Source organism: Alosa alosa, chromosome 16 (genome assembly GCF_017589495.1).
Source record: "Alosa alosa isolate M-15738 ecotype Scorff River chromosome 16, AALO_Geno_1.1, whole genome shotgun sequence".
Classification (NCBI taxonomy): domain Eukaryota; kingdom Metazoa; phylum Chordata; class Actinopteri; order Clupeiformes; family Clupeidae; genus Alosa; species Alosa alosa.
The window spans coordinates 3,520,723-3,548,035 of NC_063204.1; the positions used below are offsets into that span (position 1 = coordinate 3,520,723).

The window sequence follows — 27,313 nt, forward strand, 5'->3', positions numbered from 1 at the left end:
TATTGACAGGCATGTCTTATTGAAAATCTATAAACGGCAGCCTGCTATTTATTGTCAGGATCTACAAACCTACACTGACATAGAATTATTATGTGATTTCATACACGTGTGGATTTGTATACAAAGTATTTTAAGTGGCATCCAACATGTAACATGTAACATGCGAAGATGTCGTAATATCGTAACAATGTCGTAATAAATTCAGTGTGTCCTCTGTGGGACACCGTCTTCCCGGAACTGTTTCAGTGTATACAAACTGGAAACCCATGCCGACAGACAGCGGTGAGTGTTGAAGTTAACCAGAGACACCAATGCAGCGAGCATATTACCTTTCTGATTCAGAAATATGTACCGTATCTCCATAACATTGCAGACGAAGTGTACTGTGTTAGTTCCAAATAAATTAACTCGTTTTGCCGACAATATATATATTTCCTTTTGATACAGTCGACCTGTAGATCAAAATAGCATTAGCAAAACCTCGACTGCTTCTTTAACATTAACTTAATGATCGCCTTGTTCAATTGCCTTTATTTTCGAATATTTGATGCTTAGCACCTCCGCTTACTCCTTTATTGCAGTGCAATAAATATGCTTACCTTATTTACACGTAGTGACATGGCGTGCTAAAGGTAGCGTAGGGGTTATCGCATGATGCCGTGACAAAATGTCATAGCAGTCAAGGTTCAGCTCCAGTGATGAAAGACTGTGTGTGGATGTCTCTGGTTAATAGTTGCACAGGAAGGCATTGAACACCCTACTACAGAAAGCAATTTTTAACCCATCTAGGGACTAGGTTGGCATTGTCAAGTTAATTATTATGAAGTTGCTGATCATTTGGATATTAATTATTAAGCTGGATATTATTATTTAGCTTCGCTAAAGATAACTGTGATCTGGGCTATTTGCTATAGCCTTAAACACATTCCCTAGTGCAATATAATTAAAATGTACCAGTAGCCTATGCTATGTTATGTTTTTGCTTTTAATCTTCAACACATCGGTGCATTACAATAGCCTTTCTCTACACAACAAGTAATTCGCAGGTTATATTTTGCCAGGTGACAGACTGCAAATTACATAATAACGACGCGTTGCATGGATCCAAGTCATGTATGAGCTTAAAGCGCAGGCATTTTGTCAATGGTTCTTTTGAAGTAATTTGACCAGTTGCTTGTGTTATATGACATCGCTCAGAGAAAGCTGCGAATCACTGAGAGCAAAAAGCCTGGATGCTTGTAACGGCGAGATTAATGATGTGCGCAGGGCAGATCCCATCTACGCCCTACAGCTCATTATTTAGATTGTGCTGATTTTACGGAACAGAATTGCGAGATGAAAGAGAAAACAGTCAAATTGTCAAGGCTAGCCATTGTTCTTCATTTGAGCATTCAGCATTTCCAGGGATGGGCAGTGCTGACCAGGGAGTTGCTGTTTTCACACTGTGCTGTGATGTTTCACACTGACATAAATATGTATTTTACCCTTTTCAGATAACTCGTCTATATTATTTTGCCAATGCTTACAATTAAAACCAGTGGTAAAATAAGTGCCGTAGATGTGTTCTTTACTGACAGAGGGCCACAAGGCTTTTTTTCCTGGTCGAGCTCTTTTCAATTAGGAGGTGAATGTGTCCAGAGGTGGACTCCCAAGTGTAGAAAGGACCATGCCTTTGTCTGGTGTTGTTGAGCCAGTTGACAGCAGTCATTGTCCATATCAGATGCTACTTACATGTGTGTGTGTGTGTGTGTGTGTGTGTGTGCATGTGTGTGCGCGTGTGCACGCATGTGCACGCATGTGCTTGTGCATGTGCTCGTTTTTGTGTGTGTGAGAGAGTATTGATCTGTTATCTTTCCAGAGGTTTGATTTAGAGAGTAAAAGCCTTTCTTTTAATGCTACACTGGCCTCAGTTCCAATATCAGCTGTGTGGATGTCAATGGCTTGTGTGAATTTCCGCTATGACTGATGTTGTGACACTTTTAGTTACCCTGTGGATCATTTTGCCCTGTCCTGTATGAGGGAAAACATGATTCTACTATGATACTTTTGGAGGGTCGGTTCGCCAAACAGGGAGTACCTCTTCTCCTCATTTGCCCATGTTAGAAATGTTGAAGTCAAATGCAATCAGTCATATTAATGTCATGCTGAAGGTGATCAAGATATATTCTCAGGACAACTTGTCCAACTTGAGGAACGTTGTCAGGGCGTGTTCCACTGATATTGGACAATAGGGCTGCACAATTTGGGAAAAATATCTAAGTGCAACTTTTCGGACAGCGATTGCAATTTGATTAATGAGCATGTGCCTAGTGCATGAGAATCGCTGTTCTCTTGTTAGGGGGCTTCACTGTCACACAAGGAGAATGACATGAATATTAAACACATAGCTGTGACCAGATGAACCCCTGGGACAGAGTTGCAAGCTGCAAAATTAATTGCAGTTCTTGCGATTAGTTAATTGCATTAGTTCAAATTGTGAGTTTGATTAAAAATCTATAAATTGTGGAGCCCTATTGAACAATCTTCATTCAGCAGTTTAATCATTAGTGGTCACCCGGTCAGAGAGTCACGTGGAATCGACCATGCGATTGCCTGGCAACATTGTCACGTCCATTGTCCATTGTCCTCTTGTATGCATTCCAAAACCAGTTAACATGTTACGTTTTTGTGTGTTCTTCCTTCCGTATATAGCTTACATGTATCTATTATGCTGTCATAGGTTAAAGGGAACCTGTAGCATTGGTGGTTGCATTGTTTGTATTGGGGGACAGAGTTAAGTTCTGGAATATCATATAATTTGGGCCGGCAGCGTATTTCCTGTAATAACCCTACTGTTCTTTTCTGAAACAGACTCGACATGGACGAAGTGTTTACCCCTTTGGACTGCCTTCTCCCCTCAGGTATTTTGGGATTTCATTATAACTGTGTGTGTGTGTGTGTGTGTGTGTGTTTGTGCAGCATGTGGAATGGATGCATCTCTCATGGCAGCTTTGTGTATTTATCCGCATTCTCTTTGAAGTTCAGAGACAGCAACAAGGAGGTTGCGTTTCACTGAACTCAATTTGATATGTAGATATGAGTACACCAAACATTACCTACCTGACAAATTAGCCTGTCTAAGACTGTGCCTGGTTGATATAGTAAACCAGTTAACTGTTCTCTGAAAGAATAACAGTGTGTTAGACAAAAACAAAAAAAGGTAACACTTTATAACTAGAAATGCAATTCCAAGGAATTACCAGTGCATGAAAATGCTAAAGTTGTGATGTAAAATATAATGTATCATAGTTAAAATAGATAATACAGAGATGTTAACATGCTAACTACAAGGATACAAGGAAGTTTATTGTCACATGCATATAGTTACTGGAAGTAAGAAATGCAGTGAAATTATGTCTGGTGTCAGCCTATTTGTGCATTTATGGAAGTGCAGTAGAAGAGGGGTTTAGTAGATTAAGTGGCAAGGGCTGCATAAAAGGTGGGGAGGATTGGGATTGGGTGGAGGGCACCAACAATGAGCACCAAGGCAACAGGGGCAAGGAAAACTCCCTTACCAAGGAAGAAACCTTGGGCAGATCCACGGCTCAAGGGGATAGTGTGCAGCAAGTATGTAGAGGAGGCTTACTGTAGCAAGCAGTGTGCTGTATGTATGTGAAGTGATGACAGTGATGATGTAAGTGTGTGTGTTGGGGATGGGGGTGGGGTGGGGGGTGGGGGGGCAGAAAGGCTAGGCAATCAAGGACATGGGTAGATGGAGGAGAAATCAAAAATAATAAATAACTATGTAATACAGAAATGCTAACATGCTAACTATGTTAACCATGTGACTTAGCTAACCTAGCTTATCATTTTTAGTAGTTATGCTAACTATGCTAACTAGCATGCTAACAATGCTAACTATGCTAACCATGTGATTTATCTAACCTAGCTAATCATTTTAGTAGTTATGATAACTATGCTAACTAGCATGCTAACTATGCTAACCATGTTACTTAGCTAACTTAGCTAATCATTTTTAGCAGTTTTGCTGTGATGTGAGGACTTTTATTTTGACAGTTTTTGGCAGAGGAAGCAGTTGAACAGGATGTGTAGTCTTAATAGGGCCAGGTTGTATGCTTAAAGCCTGAGACTGGCAGTTGATCCAGGTGGCCTGAACACCTGCCATAGGATTCTAATTGCTTAACGGGCCAGATTATGATGTCTGTCGGCAATGTTAAGTCTATGGGGATTTTTAAAAGTTTTTTCTTTAATAGTTTAAAAGTATAAAAGTTTCAAAGTTGAAAAGACATAGCAGCTTAACCGTCCGTTTGAATACCCTACGTTACAAAGTTTGAATGAAGTTTCTAAGTTAAACTGTTCAAGAGAAATAGCGCACTGGAAAAAGTGGTAAAAGCGGAATAATAATAAGAAGTTGTTGCCTAGGAAGAACAGTACAGTGCATTTTCATGCACTGTAATAATAACTAAAATGCAATTCCAAGGAATTACCAGTGCATGAAAATGCTAAAGTTGTGATGTAAAATATCATGTATAGTTAAAACAGATAAAACAGAGATGGTTACTCTGGTGATGCTAGGATAGACATGGTGGTTGCATAGCTTAATAAAAGTTGATAGTTTAAAAGTAGGCTGTTTAAAAGCTGTTTAATGAATGTTGATATTCAGAATAGTTTAATGGTGATAACTGAAAGTTGGAATGGCTCTAATGTTTACTAGCAGTTATGCTAAGATTTTTAATTCTGCTAACCATGTTACTTAGCTAATGTTTTATAGCAGTGCTTGCAATGCTAACATCTCTTAACCATCTTTATTAGCTAACTTAACTAACATTTTCTAGCAGTTTTGCTAAACATCTTAACTATGTTAACCATGTGACTTAGCTAACCAAGCTTATCATTTTAGTAGTTATGTTAACTATGCTAATTAGCATGCTAACAATCTTGGCATCTTAGCGATGTTAACCATGTTACTTAGCTAACCGTTTTTAGCGGTTATCTTAACTATCTTAACCATGTTAACCAACTTAGCTAATCATTTTTTAGCAGTTATGCTAACTAAGCATGCTAACATTATCATTTTTCTTAGTAGTTATGCTAACTAGCTAATATTTTTAGCATTTTGCTAAAAATGCTAACAATCTTGTATCTAACTATCTAACCATGTGACTTAGCTAACCTAGCTAATCATTTTAGTAGTTTTGTTAAAAATATTAACAATGTTAATCTTAGCATGCTAACTATCTTAACCATGCTAACTAGCTACAGTGGGTAAGTCATAGTTGATGAAAAGTGTTGACATAGTTTGACAAGTTAAAAGTTTGATAGACAGCTAGTGAATGTATATAGTTTAAAAGTTTAAAAGTTTTGTAGATAGTTTTTGTTGGACAGCTAGTTTAATAGATAGATAGTTTAATGTAGTTTAGTCTTTAAAAGGAATGGGATGTGTAGTCTTAATTGACCCAGATTGTATGCTGGCAGTTGATCCAGGTGGCCTGAACACCTGCCATAGGATTCTAATTGCTTAACGCCGTATTATGATGTCTGTCGACAATGTTAAGTCTATGGGGATTTTTAAAAAGTTTTTCTTTAATAGTTTAAAAAGTTTTTCAAAGTTGAAAAGACATACCAACCGATCTGTTTGAATACCTACGTTACAAAGTTTGAATGAAGTTTCTAAGTTAAACTGTTCAAGAGAAATAAGCGTTACAGAAAAAGTGGTAAGCGGAATAATAATAATAAGTTGTTGCCTAGGAAGAACAGTACAGTGCATTTTCATGCACTGTAATAATAACTAGAAATGCAATTCCAAGGAATTACCAGTGCATGAAAATGCTAAAGTTGTGATGTAAAATATCATGTATAGTTAAAACAGATAAAACAGAGATGGTTACTACGGTGATGCTAGGATAGACATGGTGGTTGCATAGCTTAATAAAAGTTGATAGTTTAAAAGTAGGCTGTTTAAAAGCTGTTTAATGAATGTTGATATTCGAATAGTTTAATGGTGATAACTGAAAGTTGGAATGGCTCTAATGTTTACTAGCAGTTATGCTAAGATTTTTAATTCTGCTAACCATGTTACTTAGCTAATGTTTTATAGCAGTGCTAGCAATGCTAACATGCTAACCATGCTACTTAGCTAACTTAACTAACATTTTCTAGCAGTTTTGCTAAACATGCTAACTATGTTAACCATGTGACTTAGCTAACCAAGCTTATCATTTTAGTAGTTATGTTAACTATGCTAATTAGCATGCTAACAATGCTAGCATGCTAACGATGTTAACCATGTTACTTAGCTAACCATTTTTAGCAGTTATGCTAACTATGCTAACCATGTTACTTAGCTAACTTAGCTAATCATTTTTAGCAGTTATGCTAACTAGCATGCTAACATGCTAGCATGTTAACTATGCTAACCATGTTACTTTAGCTAACCTAGCTAATATTTTTTAGCAGTTTTGCTAAAAATGCTAACTAACATGCTAGCATGCTAACTATGCTAACCATGTGACTTAGCTAACCTAGCTAATCATTTTTAGCAGTTTTGTTAAAAATGTTAACAATGTTAGCAATGCTTTATGCTAACTTTCTTCTAACCATGCTAACTAGCTACAGTGGGTAGGAGTCATAGTTGATGAAAAGTGTTGACATAGTTGATGACAAGTTAAAAGTTGTTGATAGACAGCTAGTGAATGTATATAGTTTAAAAGTTTAAAAGTTGAATGTAGATAGTTTAAAAATTGTTGATAGACAGCTAGTTTAATAGATAGATAGTTTAATGATAGTTTAAAAGTAGGCCGTTTAAAAGTTGAATGGGATGTGTAGTCTTAATTGACCCAGATTGTATGCTTAAAGCCTGAGGCTGCAGGTGGCCTGAACACCTGCCATAGGATTCTAATTGCTTAACGGACGTATTATGATGTCACAATCGACAATGTTAAGTCTATGGGGATTTTTAAAAAGTTTTTCTTTAATAGTTTAAAAAGTTTCAAAGTTGAAAAGTCATACCAACCCGATCTGTTTGAAGACCTACGTAACAAAGTTTGAATGAAGTTTCTAAGTTAAACTGTTCAAGAGAAATAGCGTACAGAAAAAGTGGTAAGCGGAATAATAATAATAATAAGAAGTTGCCTAGGAAGAACAGTACAGTGCATTTTCATGCACTGTAATAAGAAGTTGTTGCCTAGGAAGCACAGTACAGTGCATTTTCATGCACTGTAATAACTACACACAATTCATCATTTATTAAGCCTTTGTTACTTATTAGTTAATGGTTTGTTCATCATTAGTCATTTCTAATTTATCATGCACTAATGATTAGTTAGGGTGAGGATACATATTTTATAAACCACTTTCTAATACTATAATTCATAATTAACTCAGGAGTTACAAGTGGTTAGTTAATGATATTTTGTGAGCTCATCTAAGGTGAGTACATTTTATGTCTTGCAACACATTTACAAATGAGTTATAAAGTTTACACTTGCATTTATTAATTTAGCCGACACTTTCACCCAAAGCGACTTACAGTCATGTCAATGAAATTAAAGGGCAAGGCCAAATTGGTGGACGCCGGGGTTTGAACCCCCAACTTTATGGGTTACTGCATGTTAACCCGGCTCCCTATCCACTACACTACCTCTGCCCAGTGGTATTACAACAGTCAATTCAAAAATATAATATTGATATGTGTGTTGAACAAACCATTTTTAACTGTGTGTAAACATGATTTACAGATGAGAATTAATGTAGGAATAATGCTTTACAAACGAAGAATACAGCATTTAATAATAGTTTACAGCTGTCAGTGTGTAATAGAAGAAAACAGAAACTCTTGCATAGTTGTGGGGGTTTGCTTTATGGGTTACTGCATGTTAACCCGGCTCCCTATCCACTACACTACCTCTGCCCAGTGGTATTACAACAGTCAATTCAAAAATATAATATTGATATGTGTGTTGAACAAACCATTTTTAACTGTGTGTAAACATGATTTACAGATGAGAATTAATGTAGGAATAATGCTTTACAAACGAAGAATACAGCATTTAATAATAGTTTACAGCTGTCGGTGTGTAATAGAAGAAAACAGAAACTCTTGCATAGTTGTGGGGGTTTGATCCGGGCCAAGGTAGTGTAGTGGATAAGGAGCTGGACCAGCATGCAGTAGCCTGAAAAGTTGGGGGTTCGATTCCCGGCTTTCCCTGTTATGTCAATGTGTACGTCGCTTGTCTGCTAAATTAATGAATGTGAATGTAATCTTTACAACTCATTTGAAAATGTGTTGCAAGGCATAGAAAGTCCTCACTTTAGATAAGCTCACAAAATATCATTAACTAACCACTCGTAACTCCTGAGTTAATCATGAATTATGGTATTAGGAAGTGGTTTATAAAATATGTATCCTCACCCTAACTAATCATTAGTGCATGTGTATGTAACAACTGTTAAATACTAGAAATATTACTTCGTCAACAAAATATTATTGCATAATTTATTAAGTATTAACAATTCATAAACATATTTTATTATTTACTATGAACAAACCATTTATAATTGTGTGAACAAATGCTTTACTGATGATAAATTATGTATGAACAAGAAATTACTAATGATGAACAAACCATTAACTAATAAGTAACAAAGGCTTCATAAATGATGAATTGTGTAGTTATTATAAAGTGTTACCCCCCAAAAAAGTGTAGTTGTGTTTGAAGAGCCCAAATTAACTAGACCTTCCAGTGACTTTGTAATCAAGTAGCCCCTTTTTTTATCTTAATCAGCCCAGCTGGACCGGGCTGGTTTGGAAGTGAGATGTCAGCCTTTTCATTGGTACAGTAAATCTGGACTAGGGCCTCCAGAGCCATGGCACACGGAGGGCATGGGGACCTCGGAGACCTCCCTGGCAACCCTGGCTGTACGACAAATAGGAAGTATATTCGGAGGCGAGCGTGTTTAATAGCTTACACTAGAATATGTTATTATTCAGCGCATATCTGGAGCCCTGGTGCTGCTGGCCTCTGCATAAACCCATGATTAAAACATGAGCCAGAAGGAACTAATGATTTGGGTAGAAGGTGCGGTAAACCGCCTTAATCCCCTAGCGTGTGGCTCGGCACTCTGCATGGAGAGGTGAATGTGGAGACTGGTCAAGCGTCTGTGTGTGTGTGAGTATGTGTGCGTGTGTGTGAGAGAGTGTGTGAGAGTGGTGGTGGAGGAAGTGGTGGGGGTCCTCGAGGAGATGATGAGCTTCTCCCCTCATTTCCACCCTGAAGCGGCGAAATCTCCCGAGGACGGATTGATTGCCCTTGTGGCTTCATTACTGTCCCACCTCGAATTCGAGCTTGTGCCCGTTCACAGATGTGGCACCAGTGTGCACATCCACAGCTGAGAGGCTGCAGATGTGGCTTTGCTGTGCCCTGGGAAGGAGCACAAAGTGCTGTGTGTTTCTCCACGCCGTCAGAGCTGCTCTACTGTAGGTGGTTACTTGAACTGCATTATCCAGTAAATCACTGTTGTCAGCAATCAGTGGAGGCTGAGGGAGGCTGGGGGATGTATTTTTAGGATGCTGCCTGAGAGCACTGAGGCTATATAAGACAATCTAGCGCTTATGCTAATAGCATGCTAATAATAATGAATAATCCCATGCTGAATAAGTGGTCCAAAAATGTAGAGGGTGAAGGGTGTTTTGCTCTCAATGTGTTTATGTGAGATAGTAATGAACAGGAGAGAACACTGCAAATGTTCAGTGAAATCAGTGGTGGAAAGCTCTGGCTTCAGAATGTAAACACACTACCACATATCTGTCAAATATGCACTGAAACCAACTTACTAAAGCCAGTTATTGATCACCTGTATTAGGTGCACAGGTAACACCAGCACATGATATGACTAGAGTTTTCCATCTCAGTGAGAAATTAGGTTTTTTTTTAGTAGAGAAGTATTATGTTTATGACTAGAAACAACATAGTGCAGCTTTTGTTTGGACTCATGCATTATACAAATACTCATACACATGAACAAGTTCAGAGGCTTTGAGTCAGTCTTTCCTGGAATTCATTGAAGACATAAAACACACTGTGCAGCAATTTGCTACGTTTTGGACAGCTAGTTTTGGTGTCATTTTCAAATTCATTTTATCGGTATGTTGTTGTGTGAAGGGCCGATAAGGATACCTGTAGTACCGTCCGTACTATATGAGTGCGTAGTGTCGTCCGTACTATACACCTGTAGTGTCGTCCGTACTATACAAGTACACAGTGTTGTCCGTACTATACGAGTACACAGTGTCGTCCGTACTATACACCTGTAGTGTCGTCCGTACTATACTCCTGTAGTGTCGCCCGTACTATACTCCTGTAGTGTCGCCCGTACTATACACCTGTAGTGTCGACCGTACTATACGAGTACACAGTGTCGTCCGTACTATACACCTGTAGTGTCGTCCGTACTATACACCTGTAGTGTCGTCCGTACTATACACCTGTAGTGTCGTCCGTTGCTATCTGGTACGGTACACAGTGTCGTCCGTGCTATACACCTAGTGTATCCGTGTATGCACCTGTAATTAATGTCGTCCGTGCTATACACCTGTACTATACACCTGTAGTGTAGATCCGTTACTATACACCTGTAGTGTCCGTTGCTACACACTCGGTACTGTAGTGTCGCCCTCGCATTTCATACACCCAGTAGTGTCGCCCGCACTCATACACCTGTAGTGTCGGGCGTTGCTATACGAAGTACACAGTGTCGCCCGTATTATACACCTGTAGTGTCGCCCGTTTTATACACCTGTAGTGTCAGTCGTTGCTATACACCTGTAGTGTCAGTCCGTGCTATTATACGAAAGTACACAGTGTCAGCCCGCATTTATACACCTGTAGTGTCCGCCCGCTATACACCTGTAGTGTCGTCCGCATTATCACGGTACACAGTGTCGCCCGTGCTATACACCTGTAGTGTCGTCCGTACTACACACCTGTAGTGTCGTCCGTACTACACACCTGTAGTGTCGTCCGTACTACACACCTGTAGTGTCGTCCGTACTATACACCTGTAGTGTCGTCCGTACTATACTCCTGTAGTGTCGTCCGTACTATACTCCTGTAGTGTCACCCGTACTATACACCTGTAGTGTTAGCCCGTTGCTATCACGGTACACAGTGTCGTCCGTACTATACACCTGTAGTGTCGTCCGTACTATACTCCTGTAGTGTCGTCCGTACTATACGAGTACGTAGTGTCAGGTTCTGGGGTGGCACCCCCCGTGAAAATGTAATAAAAGCTTTCACTGCACGACATTGCTAACTCTATCACCAAAAGACAGAATGACAGGAAGCAAGTGGGAGAGGTGGGATCCGGAAAGGACCACGGGGCGGGAACCGAACCCGGGTCGCCGGCGTACAGTGCAGGTGCCCCAGCCAGTCGCGCCTAGGCTGGGGCGAAACACTGCATTTTGCAACACTTGCAACCTGCATGCTGCCAGCATTTTCTTTCTTTTTTTTTAATTGGGCTACAAGTCATGTATGCTTGTCTACTTTTCTTTCACCTTTCCCTTAAACCGTATACATAATATACATGTCTCTGTCATGTCTCTGTCATGTAAATAATAGATGTGTGTTGTAGCGAGTGAGGAAGCTGGTTTTGCTTTGTGAGAGTATTTGTATGGACTGCTCTGTGTGTCTTGTCTGAGGCGGAACGTGTCATATTTGCACCTGAATCAAGGCACTAAAGGCTTAGCGCATCAGGGCCTGCACCTCCCAAATCACTTTGTTAAGTACTGTGGAAACCGGACTGCCGCACTCCCTCATTATCAAACCAGACAACTCCAGAGGGAATTCCACAACTCAAAACGTTACTTATCTGAATATACTTACTGAATTATCACCACAGTCATATTTTGGAAAACAAACTACTGTTCATGAATTGTTAGTGGTACAGGGACGGAGATTAAATTGCATATATTATTTATATTATATATGTATGTTATGCTAATCTAATGATTACCAAGTACTGAACTTTAGTTCATTTAAGTTCTTTAAATGAAATTGGGTCTTGTATTTAATTTCCAGAGGGAAAATGAAGTACAGTTGCCCCTGCGTGTCATTAAATCACAATTCCGTTTGCCATTAGGCAGGGTAATAGCCCCATGACTTGTTTTGCTGCAGACCCATTTGTTGATGTTACAGAGAGTCAGTAAGGTTGTCTGTTGTGTGCAGAGAACATTATTCATAGTTCCTGGAGACACATTCATGTAAATTAAAGGGGAGACTTACACAAACGTTTAGGGTTATAATATTAATTATGCATTATACAGAGAGTATACTCTGCTTGCAATAGTAAGTCCCTACACCATACTTGCACTGCCCCCTCCCCTACATACACAGCACATTATTTCATCAGGAAGCTTCTCCAACACACATCCCCAACATACTTACAGCACACTGCCCCCCAATACACATATTGCAAGCAGAGTACACTCTCTGTATATTAGCACATACCCTTCTCCAACACACATATTGCACACTGCCCTCTCCCCACATACACAGCACACTATCCCATCTCCCTTGTCATCCCCCTAACACACACACCAAGTGTAAACACCCCCATAAATGCACAAATTAGCTGACACCAGACATAATTTCACTGCATTTCTTACATCCAGTAACTACATGCATGTGACAATAAACTTCCTTGTATCCTTGTGTGTGAAATCTACATGGTTGATACTGACGTTAGGATTTGGTGAGCATCTGCTATACACAGTCAGACGCACATAATCATAAATTCTATGCAACATAAACAGGGCTCAGATCTACATGGAATCTGTTCGACTCCCCTCAAACCTAATTACCAAGGGTACTGTATGGTAATGTCAATGAAATGACAATGACAAACGGCATCACAAGACTGGGCTGTTTTAATGTGGTCATCTTACTTCCTTGGTCTGCTCCTTTAGGAAAACAGAAGATTTGTCTCATCATCCTCAACCAACCTTTGGAGGAGAAGTACTTTGATGTCCTCTGGAGCAAAGGTATTGACTTTATGATTGCCTTCATCGGCAGACCTTGACCTATGGTTTACAGTGCTAGCCGATCTTTCACAGTTAGTGGCCAGGTGGCCCATAATGTTTGCAGGACCGTGTGGGTCAGATCCTGCAGTGGCTGTCTTGCCACACACTGATGATAAATGTTGTAGCTTCTGTCACCGTGTGAAACCAGAGGTGTGTTTTTCTGAAAGCGCGGCTGTGCAGTTGTCAAATACAGTGTGTGTTCAATATGATGAAGATATTACAGTAGGCTACACAATCTGGTGATTCACAGTTACAGGAACACAAGTACACAGGACAGCAACACAATTGCACTTTTGGGAAAGACACCCCTGACTGACTGAATGACCTGGATGATGTTCCAAAAGTGTCTTCAGTTATGGCCGAGGCAACAGGGTGTGTAGCGGTTGTGTTGTTGTGGTCAGATCTTGACTCAGTAAAGGCAGAGGCACCTCCACTGTGTAGCGGAAATGTGCTGCCCCAGTGTGTGTGTGTGTGTGTGTGTGTGTGTGTATGTATCTGTATGTATCTGACCATGGTCCTGTGTAGCGGAAATGTGTTGCCCCTGTGTGTGTGTGTGTGTGTGTGTGTGTGTGTGTGTGTCTGAACATAGTCCTGCACCTCACTGTGTAACAGAAATGTGCAGTGTGCCGATTTCTCCCCCCTTCTTATCCTCGTAGTGTCTCGTATCTTTTTTTCATGGGCTCCGGAGATGAGACCGAGTCAGGGAGCAACAAAGGGCAACTCTCCAGATGGAACAGGCCCCACACACCCCGCCCCACACCCCCCCCCCACACACCCCTCCCCACACACCCCCCCCCCACACCCCCCCCACACACCCCCCCCCCACACCCCCCCCCACACACCCCCTCCCCACACACCCCCCCCCACACACCTCCCCACACACCCCCTCCCCACACACCCCCCGCCCTGCACAGGGCTCAGAAGTGCTGCCCCAGTGGGGCCCGGCGGCAGAGATGTGTGTGTGTGTGGTGTGTGTGTGTGTGTGTGTGTGTGTGTGTGTGTGCACGAGGCTCTGAGGAGCCGCTGTGATCAAAGCCGCGCTGCACACATTTCTCAAAGAAACACACCTCAAAGAAACACACCTCCTGGAACTGGTCCATCTCGGCACCTCTCTGTATGTGGGTTTCAGAAAGAGTTCTCTCTGCTGCAGGAGACCCTCGCTATCTGGTGGACTTTTGTTTTCTTCTAAATCTTATCGGTGTAACTTTATAGAAGTTTGTTAACGGACACTGCTGTTTATTTCTTCTTAGTGAGCAAGTGAAGTGAAGTGAGATACGTCCTTAGAGTATGTCCCTTCAGTTTTTCGCAATTTTGTAATTGTGGAAATTAACGTAAAATCAACAATTTACCGCATATTTTCTTATTAGTCACATAAATTGACCAGAAAATCCTCAACCTTTCCCCATCTGTTCACTGCTTGTTTGAAATGCACCAGTCAGAGTCCATCAGACATTATTTGGTTTATCTAACATAATTGTCATATATCCGTTATTTGGTTTATCTAACATGATTGTCATATATCCGTTATGTGGTTTATCTAACATGATTGTCATATATCCGTGTTGTATCCATTCAATTCCGAGTGAAGATTCTGTAATAATCCAGGAACAAACACACCACATAACTGAAAGAAAACATTTCACAGCAGGACCTTGCTGACTATTTGCCAAAACGCACCAGTTACTGACCAGCACTACCACTGCCAACAGGACCCTGGGTGGTGATGTCATGGTGTTGCAGGCCTTTTAGGGAGCCAGCTTGTTAGTTTTAGACCAGTGGTCCCCAAACGTTTTCTTCCGAGGGCCAGCTCACTATGCCTGGCTCTAAGAGAGGGCCAGAGACTCGGAGTATATCAGTAACCATAAATAGCTTAGTGCTGTGAACAGCAGTCTACCTTAGTTGAATATTCCATTACATTTAATCATAGGCTATTGCAATTTAATACCATTGTTAGCTGTGTTTAACTTTCACTCACCTTATGAGAACTTTGTGAACTCTTTGTATGAACATTTGAACGAATGAATAAAAAAGAGAAACTAGAAAATGTAATTTCGAGGAAATTACCAGTGCATGAAAATATAAACATACTGTATATTAACATAAAATGCCAAACAAACTTTTATTTGGAAACAGTTGGCAGGAGTCATAGTTGATAACAACTGACAGTTGAAATGGCTGAACAGTTAAATAGTTGAGTAGTTTAAATAGTTAAATTATTTAATAGTGAATTATTGTAGTGCGGACATTTATTTTTAAACAGTTGTGGGCAGAGGAAATAGTAGTCTTAAGAGAGCCAGATTGTATGCTTAAAGCCTGAGACAGAGTATATAGTTTAAAAGTTGAATGTAGATAGTGTAATGGATGTTGATAGACAGAAAGTTGAATGGATGTTGATAGGCAGATTGTTTAATGGATGTTGATGGATAGTTTAATGGGTGGATGAGTGAATGATTTGAAGAGGATGAATGGATAGAAAGTTGGATGGAATGTGCCTTATATCCTTGTAGAATGGAGAGACACAGAGAGAGTTGGCCTAGTTAAGCAGAAAGCAGTTGATACAGGTGCAATCAGTTTAACTGGCCCAGATTCTGTTCCTATTTCCTCTGCCCACAACTGTTTCAAAATAAATGTCCTCACTACAATAATTCACTATTAAATAATTTAACTATTTAAACTACTCAACTATTTAACTGTTTAGACATTTCAACTGTCAGTTGTTATCAACTATGACTCCTGCCAACTGTTTCCAAATAAAAGTTTGTTTTGCATTTTATGTTAATATACAGTATATTTATATTTTCATACACTGGTAATTTCCTCGAAATTACATTTTCTAGTTGTTTATTAATATCTCAAAAAGTATAAAGTTTACAAAAGTGAAAAATACATTCCCCACGTGTCCTTTTCAAGACCTACGTTACAAAGTTTGAACGAAGTTTCAAGTTTGGTGGGAAGAAGAAGAAGAAGAAGAAGAAGAAGAAGAAGAAGACTTCATGCACTGTAACTAGAAAACGCAATTCCAGGGAATTACCAGTGCATGAAAATGCAAAACATATGGTGTGAAATATATTGTTAAAACAGATGATGTGCTAATTGTCAACCAACATGATGAGGTTTAATATAGTTGGAATGACTGAATAGTTAAATAGGTGGATGGCTTAAATGGTTAAATTATTTGCTAGGTAGATGAGGTTTAATATAGTTGGAATGATTGAACAGTTAAATGGGTGGATAGTTTAAATGGTTAAATTATTTACTAGGTAGATAAGGTTTAATGTAGTTGGAATGACTGAACTAGGTAGATGATGTTTAATATTGTTGGAATGACTGCACTAGGTAGATGAGGTTTAATATAATTGGAATGACTGAACAGTTAAATAGGTGAAGAGCTTAAAAGGTTAAACTATTTGCTAGATAGATGAGGTTTAATATAGTTGGAATGACTGAACAGTTAAATAGGTGGATAGTTAAAATGGTTAAATTATTTGCTAGATAGATGAGGTTTAATATAGTTGGAATGACTGTTAACAGTTAAATAGGTGAATAGTCTTAAGAGAGTGAGACTGTATGCTTAAAGCCTGAGAAACTGACAGTTGATCCAGGTGGCCTGGCCACCTGGCATAAGATTCTAATTGCTATGATGTCATAAAGGCCAATGTTAAGTCTATGGGGAAATTGTCAATAGTCTTTAATTAAAGGTCTCATCTCATCGTTTTTTCATTAATTTTGCAGTGGTCTGTAGTATTGATGAATGCCCTGTGAGCGGTTTTGGTGAAAAAAATGCTGTCCCAAGTCTGTTTCATGCTGTTCTAGTTTGGTGGGGAAGGTGGGCGGGGGAGGAACGACTGGATTTTGCCTCTAGTCATGAATATTAATGACATGCTAATGAATTCACCTCTGATTGGCTAACAGTACTGTGGCAGCTTCCTCCAGTGCATCCTCATCCGATTCTGCCTGTGCTATGCTCCATATTCAACTTTACAGTGCTAAAACCTGGCTAAAACTCGAGTCAAAACTGTTGCACAAAATGTCTTCAGAGATACAACTTCATGTGTTTGATCCTAATATTCGAGTAGGAAGAAGAACCGCTTCCTGATCATTTGTCGGTGAACGTTGGTTTAATAGAATGGTAACAATTGCCTGTCAGCTTAAAATTTCTCCTAAAAGAGGTAAACGTTTGTGACAATCGTCATCTTGCTTTCAAGTAATAAACAGTTGGAAACGTTTTAAAATAAAGACCTATTTCTTTACACAGTCAAAAGTCTTTGCAATCTTCCTTTGTAGATATTTTACTTCACAACACAGGTAAGCACCCTAAATGCAGTTCAGCCACTGACCTAGCCTGCTAATGCTATCGGAATAGCTAGATAGTTATGGTTTGAATTCCATGATACTATCATTGAAAGACCACTTGGTCATAGCCCAATATATATATAGATCTAAATGCAAACACGCCTACCTAGCTATATTTTGCTGGAATTGTACCAGAATGCCTACAGAAGCAGAGAATGTGTGCTGCAAGACTTCTCCGGTAATGAGAACTATGGCTTTGATAGCCTGACAATGGCAGAGGTTAGCCTACTCAAGTTGTTTTCCGTCAGAAGGCCTATTGTGTAATATACTGTTGAAGTAGGTCTACTGTTTTTTTTTTGCTAGGTGGTCCGTGAAACACTGACAAATAGTAATATTGCAGTCTATTAAAATAATGCAAACACAAAACAAGAACATCCAAACTATGCACAGAATTAACAATGTCCTCTTTTTGCCAGACGATGCAGACATCTGGCCTACAGATCCTTTGTAAGATGGTGCTGGGATTATTTAGGGAAAAAGGTCTGAGTTGCTGTTTCGGCTTGTATTGTCCTGGGGATCCGAAGGGACAACACACAAAACACATTCGTTGGCTGTGATGATTCTATTACATTGCTCTTTGATTGCACTGGGCCATAGGTGGAGCCATCAGGTGTTATTGTGGAGATGTCGCTTTTCATCCTCCTCCTCCTCTTGATCAACCCGAGGTCTTCTAGCTGGCCTTGGATGAACAGGCTTGATGGCAGTAGAGGTAGCAGGCCCCCATGCCCATGGTGTATCCGAAGTGCTTGTATCAATACTCATACTTTTCATGAAGTATTCTGTTTGGGTACCTAAAGTAAATAAATGTGTATTACTGTCAAGTTACAAGATACTAATAGTACACAGGACATTCACTCACACAAAACTGTACTGGCACAATGGAAACAAAAATATTTTAGTGACTGTGGTAAGGTGTATGATTTACTAAGTAGCACACCCACAAGAAGACATTCGGTAATATCAATTCTATCTGTTATGCAATTCATGGGTTTCATCAGGTCCATTTACACAGGTGTATTAATCAAGCACCATGCAGTCTACATTCATAATCGAGGTGCTTGATTTTATACACCTGTGGAAAGTGACCTGAAGAAATCCATGAATTGACTTTCCCAAACATTGACGAGCACATAAGAACCTGTATTAGCCTACTAGAAAAAGACTTCTAGAAACTAACACAACAATAAAAGTTAGATCACAAACCTTTGCTTCTAACGTGATGACCTAATGTAGGCTAGAAAGCTGTGTAGCCTGACATGAGGATGTGCTCTGGAAGACATACAAAACACTAAGGAAACAGCAAGTAATCAAACAAAACATCATTGTAGGCCTACAAAGGTCAATGTAATAATGGCAAGAAGACATAAATTAGACTGAAGTGTAAATACCTGAGCTCTAGTGACTTAGCCTAATAGTGCACGGGTATTGTGTTTTTGATTTTCCCTGTTTAGACTAGAACAATACCCGTACTTAGTTGAGCATAAGATATTGTTGCTAATATTATTATTTGTGGTCTAACACTTAGGTTAGAAGATTATAGGTTCAACAAGCTACATTTCTGGGTAGTGTGGTCAGTTTCTTATGAGTGTAGCTACACCAGGCACGTAACTGAAGCATTCCGTTCGCGTTATGTAATGTTACTGCAACAATTAGTTTCCAATAGGCCTAATCAATGGAAGTAGCTACACCTGGCGTGTTAGTGGCCTGTAGGCTACGTTCGGGAAAATAGACCATTCCTCTAATGGATTTTACCAGAGCCCTTCCTATTAGACATTCTCTGATTTTACACGTCGCGAACAGAACACTTCAGTTACGTGCCTGGTGTAGCTTCCTGTAATATACTGTAGGCTAGCCTAAGCCTAGCTTGTACCCTTTTCATGCATGCTAACGTGAAGAATATGAACATGCTATTTTGTAACAGACGTTAGGTGGAAAAGTTTGTTTGTACTTAAAGCCTGTGAGCTGGTGGTCGATCATCATGACGGTACAGAACCAGGTTTTCAGAACATCGATGCAAAACCACTTTCTAACTGTAGGCAGTGACTGTGGTCGAAATGATTGGAACACAGAACTAATGTTGCACTACTTCGGTGGTGGTGTTCCAACGATAAATCCGAACCATTTCTTCCTCAACTCATGTTTCTAAGGCAAGACATGCAACATTGATGTGTTATTGCCACAAATAACACAGGTACGATTTTTTTCCGCCATGTTAGCAACTTGTTGTTAACTCCTACTAGCTGCAGAGAGACAATCCCCCCCCCCGCAAAAATCTTCCAGTCTTCCTGTAGGTCACAAGCCAAGGTGGGCGAGGCCATGAATAATCAGTTTCCCTTCGGCCTCATTGGGAAGGGCTCTTTCTGATTCGCTTGTTTTTCCGTGTATTTTCTTTCATTGGCTAATGCGGGCAATGGGGGTAGAATATCATTTTCTGGTGCAGCATGCATATGCAACTTGGAGTGAGCTATAGTATTTCGAAAGTAACAAGTATTAAACGGTTTCTCAGTGAATGAGACCTTTAATAGTTTAAAAAGTATAAAAGTTACAAAGATGAAATGTACAAAGCACCCATGTCCTAAGTAAGACCTACGTAACATAGTTTGAATGAAGTTTCTACGTTAAACGGTTGAAGCTGCATTAACTGGGTTAAGACAGAAGATGACTAGGAAGAACAGTACAGTGCATTTTCATGCACTGTAATAAATATCCCAGAAAGTCCCAGAAATATGACTTGAATAGAAGTTAGTTAGTTATTAACAATTAATGGATAAACTTTTAGAATACTTTGAGCACTGATGCAGTCAGCATAGGCCTCTTACATTGTTTGCAGGTAGGCTGGTACATTTCATTCCGTTTTCGATGGAAAACGCGAAACAGCGCCAAAACAACCACCAGTGGACAAAAAGAGTATTACATGTGTACTGTTAAGACTCGCCATAGAGAATGAATGGGGGAAATTGCGGAGGTTATAGTTTGACGATGTCGTACTCCCATGCGGGCCGGATGCTATATACCACGGTTTTTTGGGAGGCCACCCAAAATGAGGTGGTGGGCCGTATCCGGCCCGTGGGCCGTAGTTTGGGGACCACTGTTTTAGACCAACATTTCATATTGCTGCTTTAAGGTCAAAATACTTTGAGAATATGAATTGGGTCTTTACATGTGAAAATCAATTTGTAGTTTGAGAGAACAGACAAGATAAGACATGTATGCGCCGGTGTGGTGCTCCCTCATACTTCTGTGGAAGACCAGGATGAAGAAAACTGGAACAATAAATAGGTGACTGAACTGCTGTGTCTGCAAAGGCATAACAACAGTGGAAAACAGAGACTCTGTTATGAAGTGTTTGGTTTGGATTGACTTGAGTTCAGTTGTGTGTTGAGCGCAGATGGCGCGAGGGCTTCATGTACGCCATTCCAGAGCTGTGCTGTCTGTTTGACTTCAAGTCAAGAGGTCAGTCTTGACACTGTCAATCTGCATGAATAATTCCACTGCCAAATGACTGGAATATGCTGGTCGTGATGGATACTTGCAGAGACACTCTGCACACATTGCTCTTCTGTCTGCTTATAGACAGTCAGTTTAACAAGAAGTGACAGGCCATGTGTTCTCTTCAGCGAGGTCAAGCACTACTGTAAATCTACCATCTGGAAAAGAAAAGATGGGGGTGCATGGCGCTCAAATGACAACAACTGCAGAGGAGTTGGTCACGGAAGCACAAATATAATCATTCTTTCATTATTGTATGTAAGGGAGTAATTAACTTTTCAGTTTAGCTCTTTGACTGTTTGCCCTTAGTGGATTTATGGCAGACCCCCCCCCCCCCCCCCCCCCTTTCCTTTCCAGCTCAGCTCAGCTCAGACCACTAAATCAAGTCCAGCCTGGCCGAGCTCATCAATAGCCCCAGGCCATAAAACACAGCACCGGACAGCAAAGTTCTTGACAAGAAGAAGTGCTGTACCTGGGGAGGATAATGAAGTGGTTATTTACAAGGTTATCTGTCCAGAGATGTCCTCATCTTTAAAATGTGTTCCGGCGTGATAAAGGCCTCTGCTCCGCACTGCACCCTCCTGTAACCTCAGGCATGGGTGAGCGCGGAGCGCTGGACAAAACACACTCTCCGAGCTCTCAGCAGACAAAACACACTCTCCGAGCTCTTAGCAGAGCTACCGCTGCCGTTGCTATAGGAGCGGAAAAAACCCCCCCTCTTCTCCTGACAAAAACGCTGGGCCTGAAATTGACAGGACATGGTTGTCATAGCTATTACAATGTTATAAGACCCAACTTTTAGCCATAATCGTAAGGTCATCAAGTTGATGTTTGCTAGTGCGCAGAGTTGTACTCTTTTTGTGATTTCAGATGCTGTATGTTTCTGAGGAAGCTGCTTGAGTGCTTTTATCGGGCTCATGCATCGTGGAGGTGCTCTTGTTTGCTGCTGCACACTGGATCACTAGTGTAGTGTCAGAAATAATGATTCATTTGCATTTAAATCACTCCTGCCAAGTCCTGTTCCCAGCAGGTGCCCCCTACGCTGTTCTTCTGTGAGAGATGTAACTGAGGAAGTAGTTCTGTCTGATAGCATCTTTGCTGAAATGAGCCTCTTCTGTAAGCCTTTAACGTTACTTGAAAATGCTTTTTCTTTTTTTTTCTTCCAAAGCAGTCTCCAAAAATATGACAGCATTGTGTCAGAATGACAGCTTTGTGTGCGCTGTTCTCATCCAGCCTAGGTGCTGTGTAATATATGGAAATAGGTCAACAAATAGTTGAGGTATTTATTTTTGGGGGAGGTTCAAAGAACACAAAATGCAAATGTAAACCAATAATCAGATGTGTCTGGACCCGCGTGGCGACTGGCACGGCCCAGAGGGAGGCCAGATAGCGGGTTAAGCGCTGACTACATTTCCTTTTATCTCTCATACTGTATTTCTCCTTTTTGTTTCTAGCACCATCTCGTCAACTTTTTAGACCAAAAATTCTTCCCCCGCAAATTCCAGCCCCCTGTGGCCTTTATTTGATTCTTTTGCATTTTCCTGGAGTTTGTTGAGTGTTTTATAACGTCGGCGTATCAGAGCAGTGTTCCCCCTTTTCCTCCACTTTTCCCCCCCACACACCATAGCAAATCCTCATGTTTTCAAAAAGCCATTTAAGATCAAACACCCATGTAGGTTTAATGCCATAGTTAACCTCAGGGATTAATTAATCCACTTAGACCATATCAAATCTAATTTCGTTATCAAATTTATATCCATAGATTGACTTAGACAGACCAGGACCAATCAAGAATTGCTCACAATAAGGGAAATCTGGCTGTCAGGATGACACTGAATCATAAACAGTGTAGGATTAGCTGCCTCATTACTTTAGGGAACTGTCGTGTATGCAACCAAATAATACAGCTCAAGAAATTCCCAAGGGGACCGATTGATGCCGGTCTTTTCTTTCTCGGTTTGACTATTTCCTCTCCTGTCAGTGGTATGGGAAGCTTTATATTAGGAAGGCAGATACGTAAACAGTATGTATATTAGATGTTCTTCATTGTTGGCCAGTTGTAACAACTAGCTCGGAACCCGAACAAAACATGGCCACATTTACACTGCATCTGGTGTTGGTTGCCACACTGGAGAGATCAGGATCCATTCCCATGTTGTCTTTTAATGACCTTTTCTGCATCTCACAACCAATGGTCCTCAGGAATAAACTGGCCAACAAGGGTGAAATTGATTGGATGAAAAGTATGCAGAAAGACACACCCACCAACTGACAGACATACCACTATACAGTGTTTTGCTTTTATAGTGGGATGGATAACAGTGTTTAACGTAACTTTGTTTCACAGTGGAGTTTTGCATAGTTGGTACTGTATACAGTTGAGAATAACTTATTTTGGCATTGATCACTGACTCATCTATAGGCATTGATCACTGACTCATCTATAGGTCTTTTCTTGTGCATTTACATAAATGATTTACTATAATGAGACTTCAAAAGCACAGTTGCCTGTCTCTCAGTATGTTTCAAAACCACCTAATGTATTCAGTGAAACTGCGCAACTGCTTTAAATTCATGTAAAAAGTGTGACCATACGCTCTCATGGGACTACATCCTCTGTCAAATGTTTAGTTTTATTTGTAGGCTTACTGAAATAGATAAATAAATGAATATATAAGCGCCAGCACGTTGCACATCAAAGACTAAAGTATGTTAATTCCAGCACAGGGGTTGGAACTCTCTGAGTGCACTGGGGATTTGGCTATCTAGCAGAACACCGAGTTTAACGGAACCAGAGGTGCCGCCTTCAGGTACTTCTATTGCAAGTGTACCAAGGAAGGTGCCAGTGTCTCTCTCTGTCTTGTTGGCATGGCTGCTGTGTTTCCTTTCACCAGGCGGTACCCAGCCCGAGTGGCATAATGCTTATCAGCGGCGTAATAACTTTGGCAGGGCGACCTGACCTTAGGTGTGTGTGTGTGTGTGTGGGGCATGATTTGTTCCTCTGGAGACATTCCGGAGGAGCCGTTAGTGTCATGGCAGCCAGAGCCCTGAATAATGGCTCTGTTTTAATTTCGCTGTGTCGCAGACTTACCAAGATGGCTCTGAAACTCACACATGCCCCCCCACCCCCACTGGGTGATGCACTAGATACTCGTCTTCATGTCACTTTTTTTCTATTGTAGGCTCCCCAGCCTTTATGAGAAATATTCAAAAGATGGTATTGGTGGGGAAGGTATTGAAGAAGTGTCTGTTTGGTGGAGAGGTGGGGCTCTTGAGTTGTGGAAATGATGATGATTGGGTGGGGGGTGGGGCTCTTGAGATGTGGAAATGAGGATGATTGGGTGGGGGGTGGGGCTCTTGAGATGTGGAAATGAGGATGATTGGGTGGGGGGTGGGGCTCTTGAGATGTGGAAATGAGGATGATTGGGTGGGGGGTGGGGGGTGGGGCTCTTGAGATGTGGAAATGAGGATGATTGGGTGGGGGGTGGGGCTCTTGAGATGTGGAAATGAGGATGATTGGGTGGGGCTCTTGAGATGTGGAAATGAGGATGATTGGGTGGGGGGTGGGGCTCTTGAGATGTGGAAATGAGGATGATTGGGTGGGGGGTGGGGGGTGGGGCTCTTGAGATGTGGAAATGAGGATGATTGGGTGGGGGGTGGGGCTCTTGAGATGTGGAAAGGATGATGATTGGGTGGGGGGTGGGGGGTGGGGCTCTTGAGATGTGGAAATGAGGATGATGATTGGGTGGGGCTCTTGAGATGTGGAAATGAGGATGATTGGGTGGGGGGTGGGGCTCTTGAGATGTGGAAATGAGGATGATGATTGGGTGGGGCTCTTGAGATGTGGAAATGAGGATGATGATTGGGTGGGGCTCTTGAGATGTGGAAATGAGGATGATTGGGTGGGGGTGGGGCTCTTGAGATGTGGAAATGAGGATGATTGAGTGTGGGGGTGGGGTCAAGGTATAGAGTCCTTCATGGTGTGTGCTCGTTACGGAGCATTGTTTTTTATATTACCTTGTCTACATTATACTTTACTTTACTCTCCTATTTGTCCATATTATTCATGCTGGTCTCTAGACCTTATTCTTGCACTGTTGCACTACTGCTGGACTACTTTTTGCACCTTCACCATGACACTCACTCTCTTGAGCACCTTACCATGCACACAGAACTACAGACCAGTCCCGGCCCTGTCACTGCAAGCGTCTCATGCATGATCATCCTCAAGCACACTGATTTTTTAAAATTGAATTTATATAGTATATTTAGTATTTAGTTTTGTTAGTTTCTCTTATCTTCTACTGTCTCTATTGTAATGTTGTGTGTGATGTCTGTATGCTACTGAGACCTTGAATTTCCCCTTGGGGATCAATAAAGTATCTATCTATCTAGCTATCTATCTATCTATCTAAAGCTGTGCTGTGTAGGTGTGTGTGTGTCTGGGTGTGTGTGTGGTGCACGTGGATGTGGCACATTATTGTGTGCATTCGTGATGTGCGCTCATGTGTAGCATCATAATGTGTGCGTGTGTATTTATAATTTTATATACATTTGTTGTGCGCAAGGTTGTGGCGGTGTGAGTTTGTGTCCATTTGCTGTGTGTGCCTGCATATGTGTTTATGTCTGCTAACACGTGTGTGTGTGTGTGTGTGTGTGTGTGTGTGTGTGTGTGTGTGTGTGTGTGTGTTTGTGTCTCTGCTAATGTGTGTGTGTGTGTGTGTGTGTGTGTGTGTGTGTGTGTCTCAAGTCAAGTTTATTTATATAGCGCATTTCATACACAGAGGTCATTCAATGTGTTTTTTCCTTTGTTCAGCTGAAGAAAATGTTGAGACATCCAGGTGTTGATTTGTTCTATACACTGACACATTGATTCAAGAGGACCAGTCGTTTGGTGACAGTGCTAAGTACATTTGTGTGTCATCTGCATAGCTATGATATGAAATAAAATTATTTTGAATGATTTGTCCAAGTGGGAGCATATAGAGGTTGAATAATAGTGGCCTCAAGATCGACCCCTGGGGAACACCACAGGTCAAGGATGTTGGTGTTGAGGTACAGTTTCCGATGGCAACAAAGAAGCTCCTTTCTTGTAGATATGATTTTAGCCAGCTGATAACTATGCCTGTAAATCCAACCCAGTGTTCTAGTCTGTGTAGTAAAATATTGTGATCAACAGTGTCAAATGCTACACTAAGGTCCAGTAGCACTAGGACTGATGTTTTACCTGAATCTGTGTTGAGGCGTATGTCATTGGAAACTTTAATGAGAGCTGTTTCAGTGCTGTGATTTGCCCGAAAACCAGACTGAAAGTAATCAAAATGTGACTTAGGAAAAGTGCCAGACAGCAGTGATACATTTACAATTTGAAGGACATCCGCCGCTATGAGGTGAAAAACAGTTTTGAAGAAATTGGTAGGCAAAGTGTCTAAGACACATGTGGAAGAGCTGAGATTCTGTATCGTTTTTTAAAGTGTTTTGTAGTCTATCAAGCTGAACTCTGACATCAAGTTACAAGTGTGTGTGTCTTCTGATTGAAGTGTGTGTGTGTGTGTTCCAGCACTGCTGCGTGCCTGTGCGGACGGAGGGGCCAACCACCTCTATGACCTCACTGCTGGGACACGAGAGAGGTGAGAATGGCCGTCTTGGTGTCCACTTATTGACTACTCTAATGGTGTGAACTTGTGGCAGTCCCCCATTCCATCACCCCCCACACACACACACACACACACACACACACACACACATACCCCACACAGACACACACACACATCCTCCTCCCTCTCTCTGCAATGAGACAGCTATCACAGAGGCTGTGGTGTCAGGACCGCGTATGACACATCCCTTAAAACCCAGAGAACAGACACATCCCTTTAAACCCAGAAAATAGACACATCCCCCTAAACCCAGAGAACAGACACATTCCTCTAAACCCAGAGAACAGACACATCCCTCTAAACCTAGAGAACAGACACATCCCTCTAAACCCAGAGAACAGACAAATCCCTTTAAACCTAGAGAACAGAGTCTCAGGCCTTGCCTGTCAGGGAGAGAGAGGGGCCTGGGTTCTGGGCTGGACATGGGATTACACTCTCTCCTGACTGACTATCCATCATGTGCTAGCACTTTCTGACAGGACAGATCCACTGTAGGCAAGGTTGGTAGCGTTAATAGACTTTAAAGTTTAGTTTTTCTTAAATTTCAGGTCACATCAAAATCATATTCAATCAGAAGATATATCCCCAAAAGGGTGTTGCAGGATTGTCTGTGTCCTCTGTTAGCTATTGGGTCTTTTATCTGCTACACCAGTTCATGAAGGCCAATCAGGTGGCTAGAGGCAGTTTCTGGACAGCCCAGTCTCTTAAGAAACTGGTTGTGTTGTTTCACAACAAAATA

General features: G+C 41.0%; 1 protein-coding gene across 2 annotated transcripts in view; it reads left to right on the top strand.

Annotated features, from left to right (window-relative positions):
* The first annotated feature begins 246 nt into the window (after positions 1-246).
* tpk1 (thiamin pyrophosphokinase 1) overlaps positions 247-27,313 on the top strand; it is a 69,214-nt gene continuing 42,147 nt past the window's right edge. Inside the window, exons 1-4 of one of the 2 annotated variants that reach the window (XM_048266682.1) lie at positions 247-282; positions 2,851-2,900; positions 12,962-13,036; positions 26,478-26,547. In XM_048266682.1, the coding sequence (XP_048122639.1) occupies positions 2,858-2,900; positions 12,962-13,036; positions 26,478-26,547 (188 nt within the window). In that variant the 5' untranslated portion in view covers positions 247-282; positions 2,851-2,857. Of the gene's footprint in view, positions 283-345; positions 797-2,850; positions 2,901-12,961; positions 13,037-26,477; positions 26,548-27,313 lie in introns of those variants that run through there. The other variant, XM_048266683.1, reaches the window with a different exon arrangement.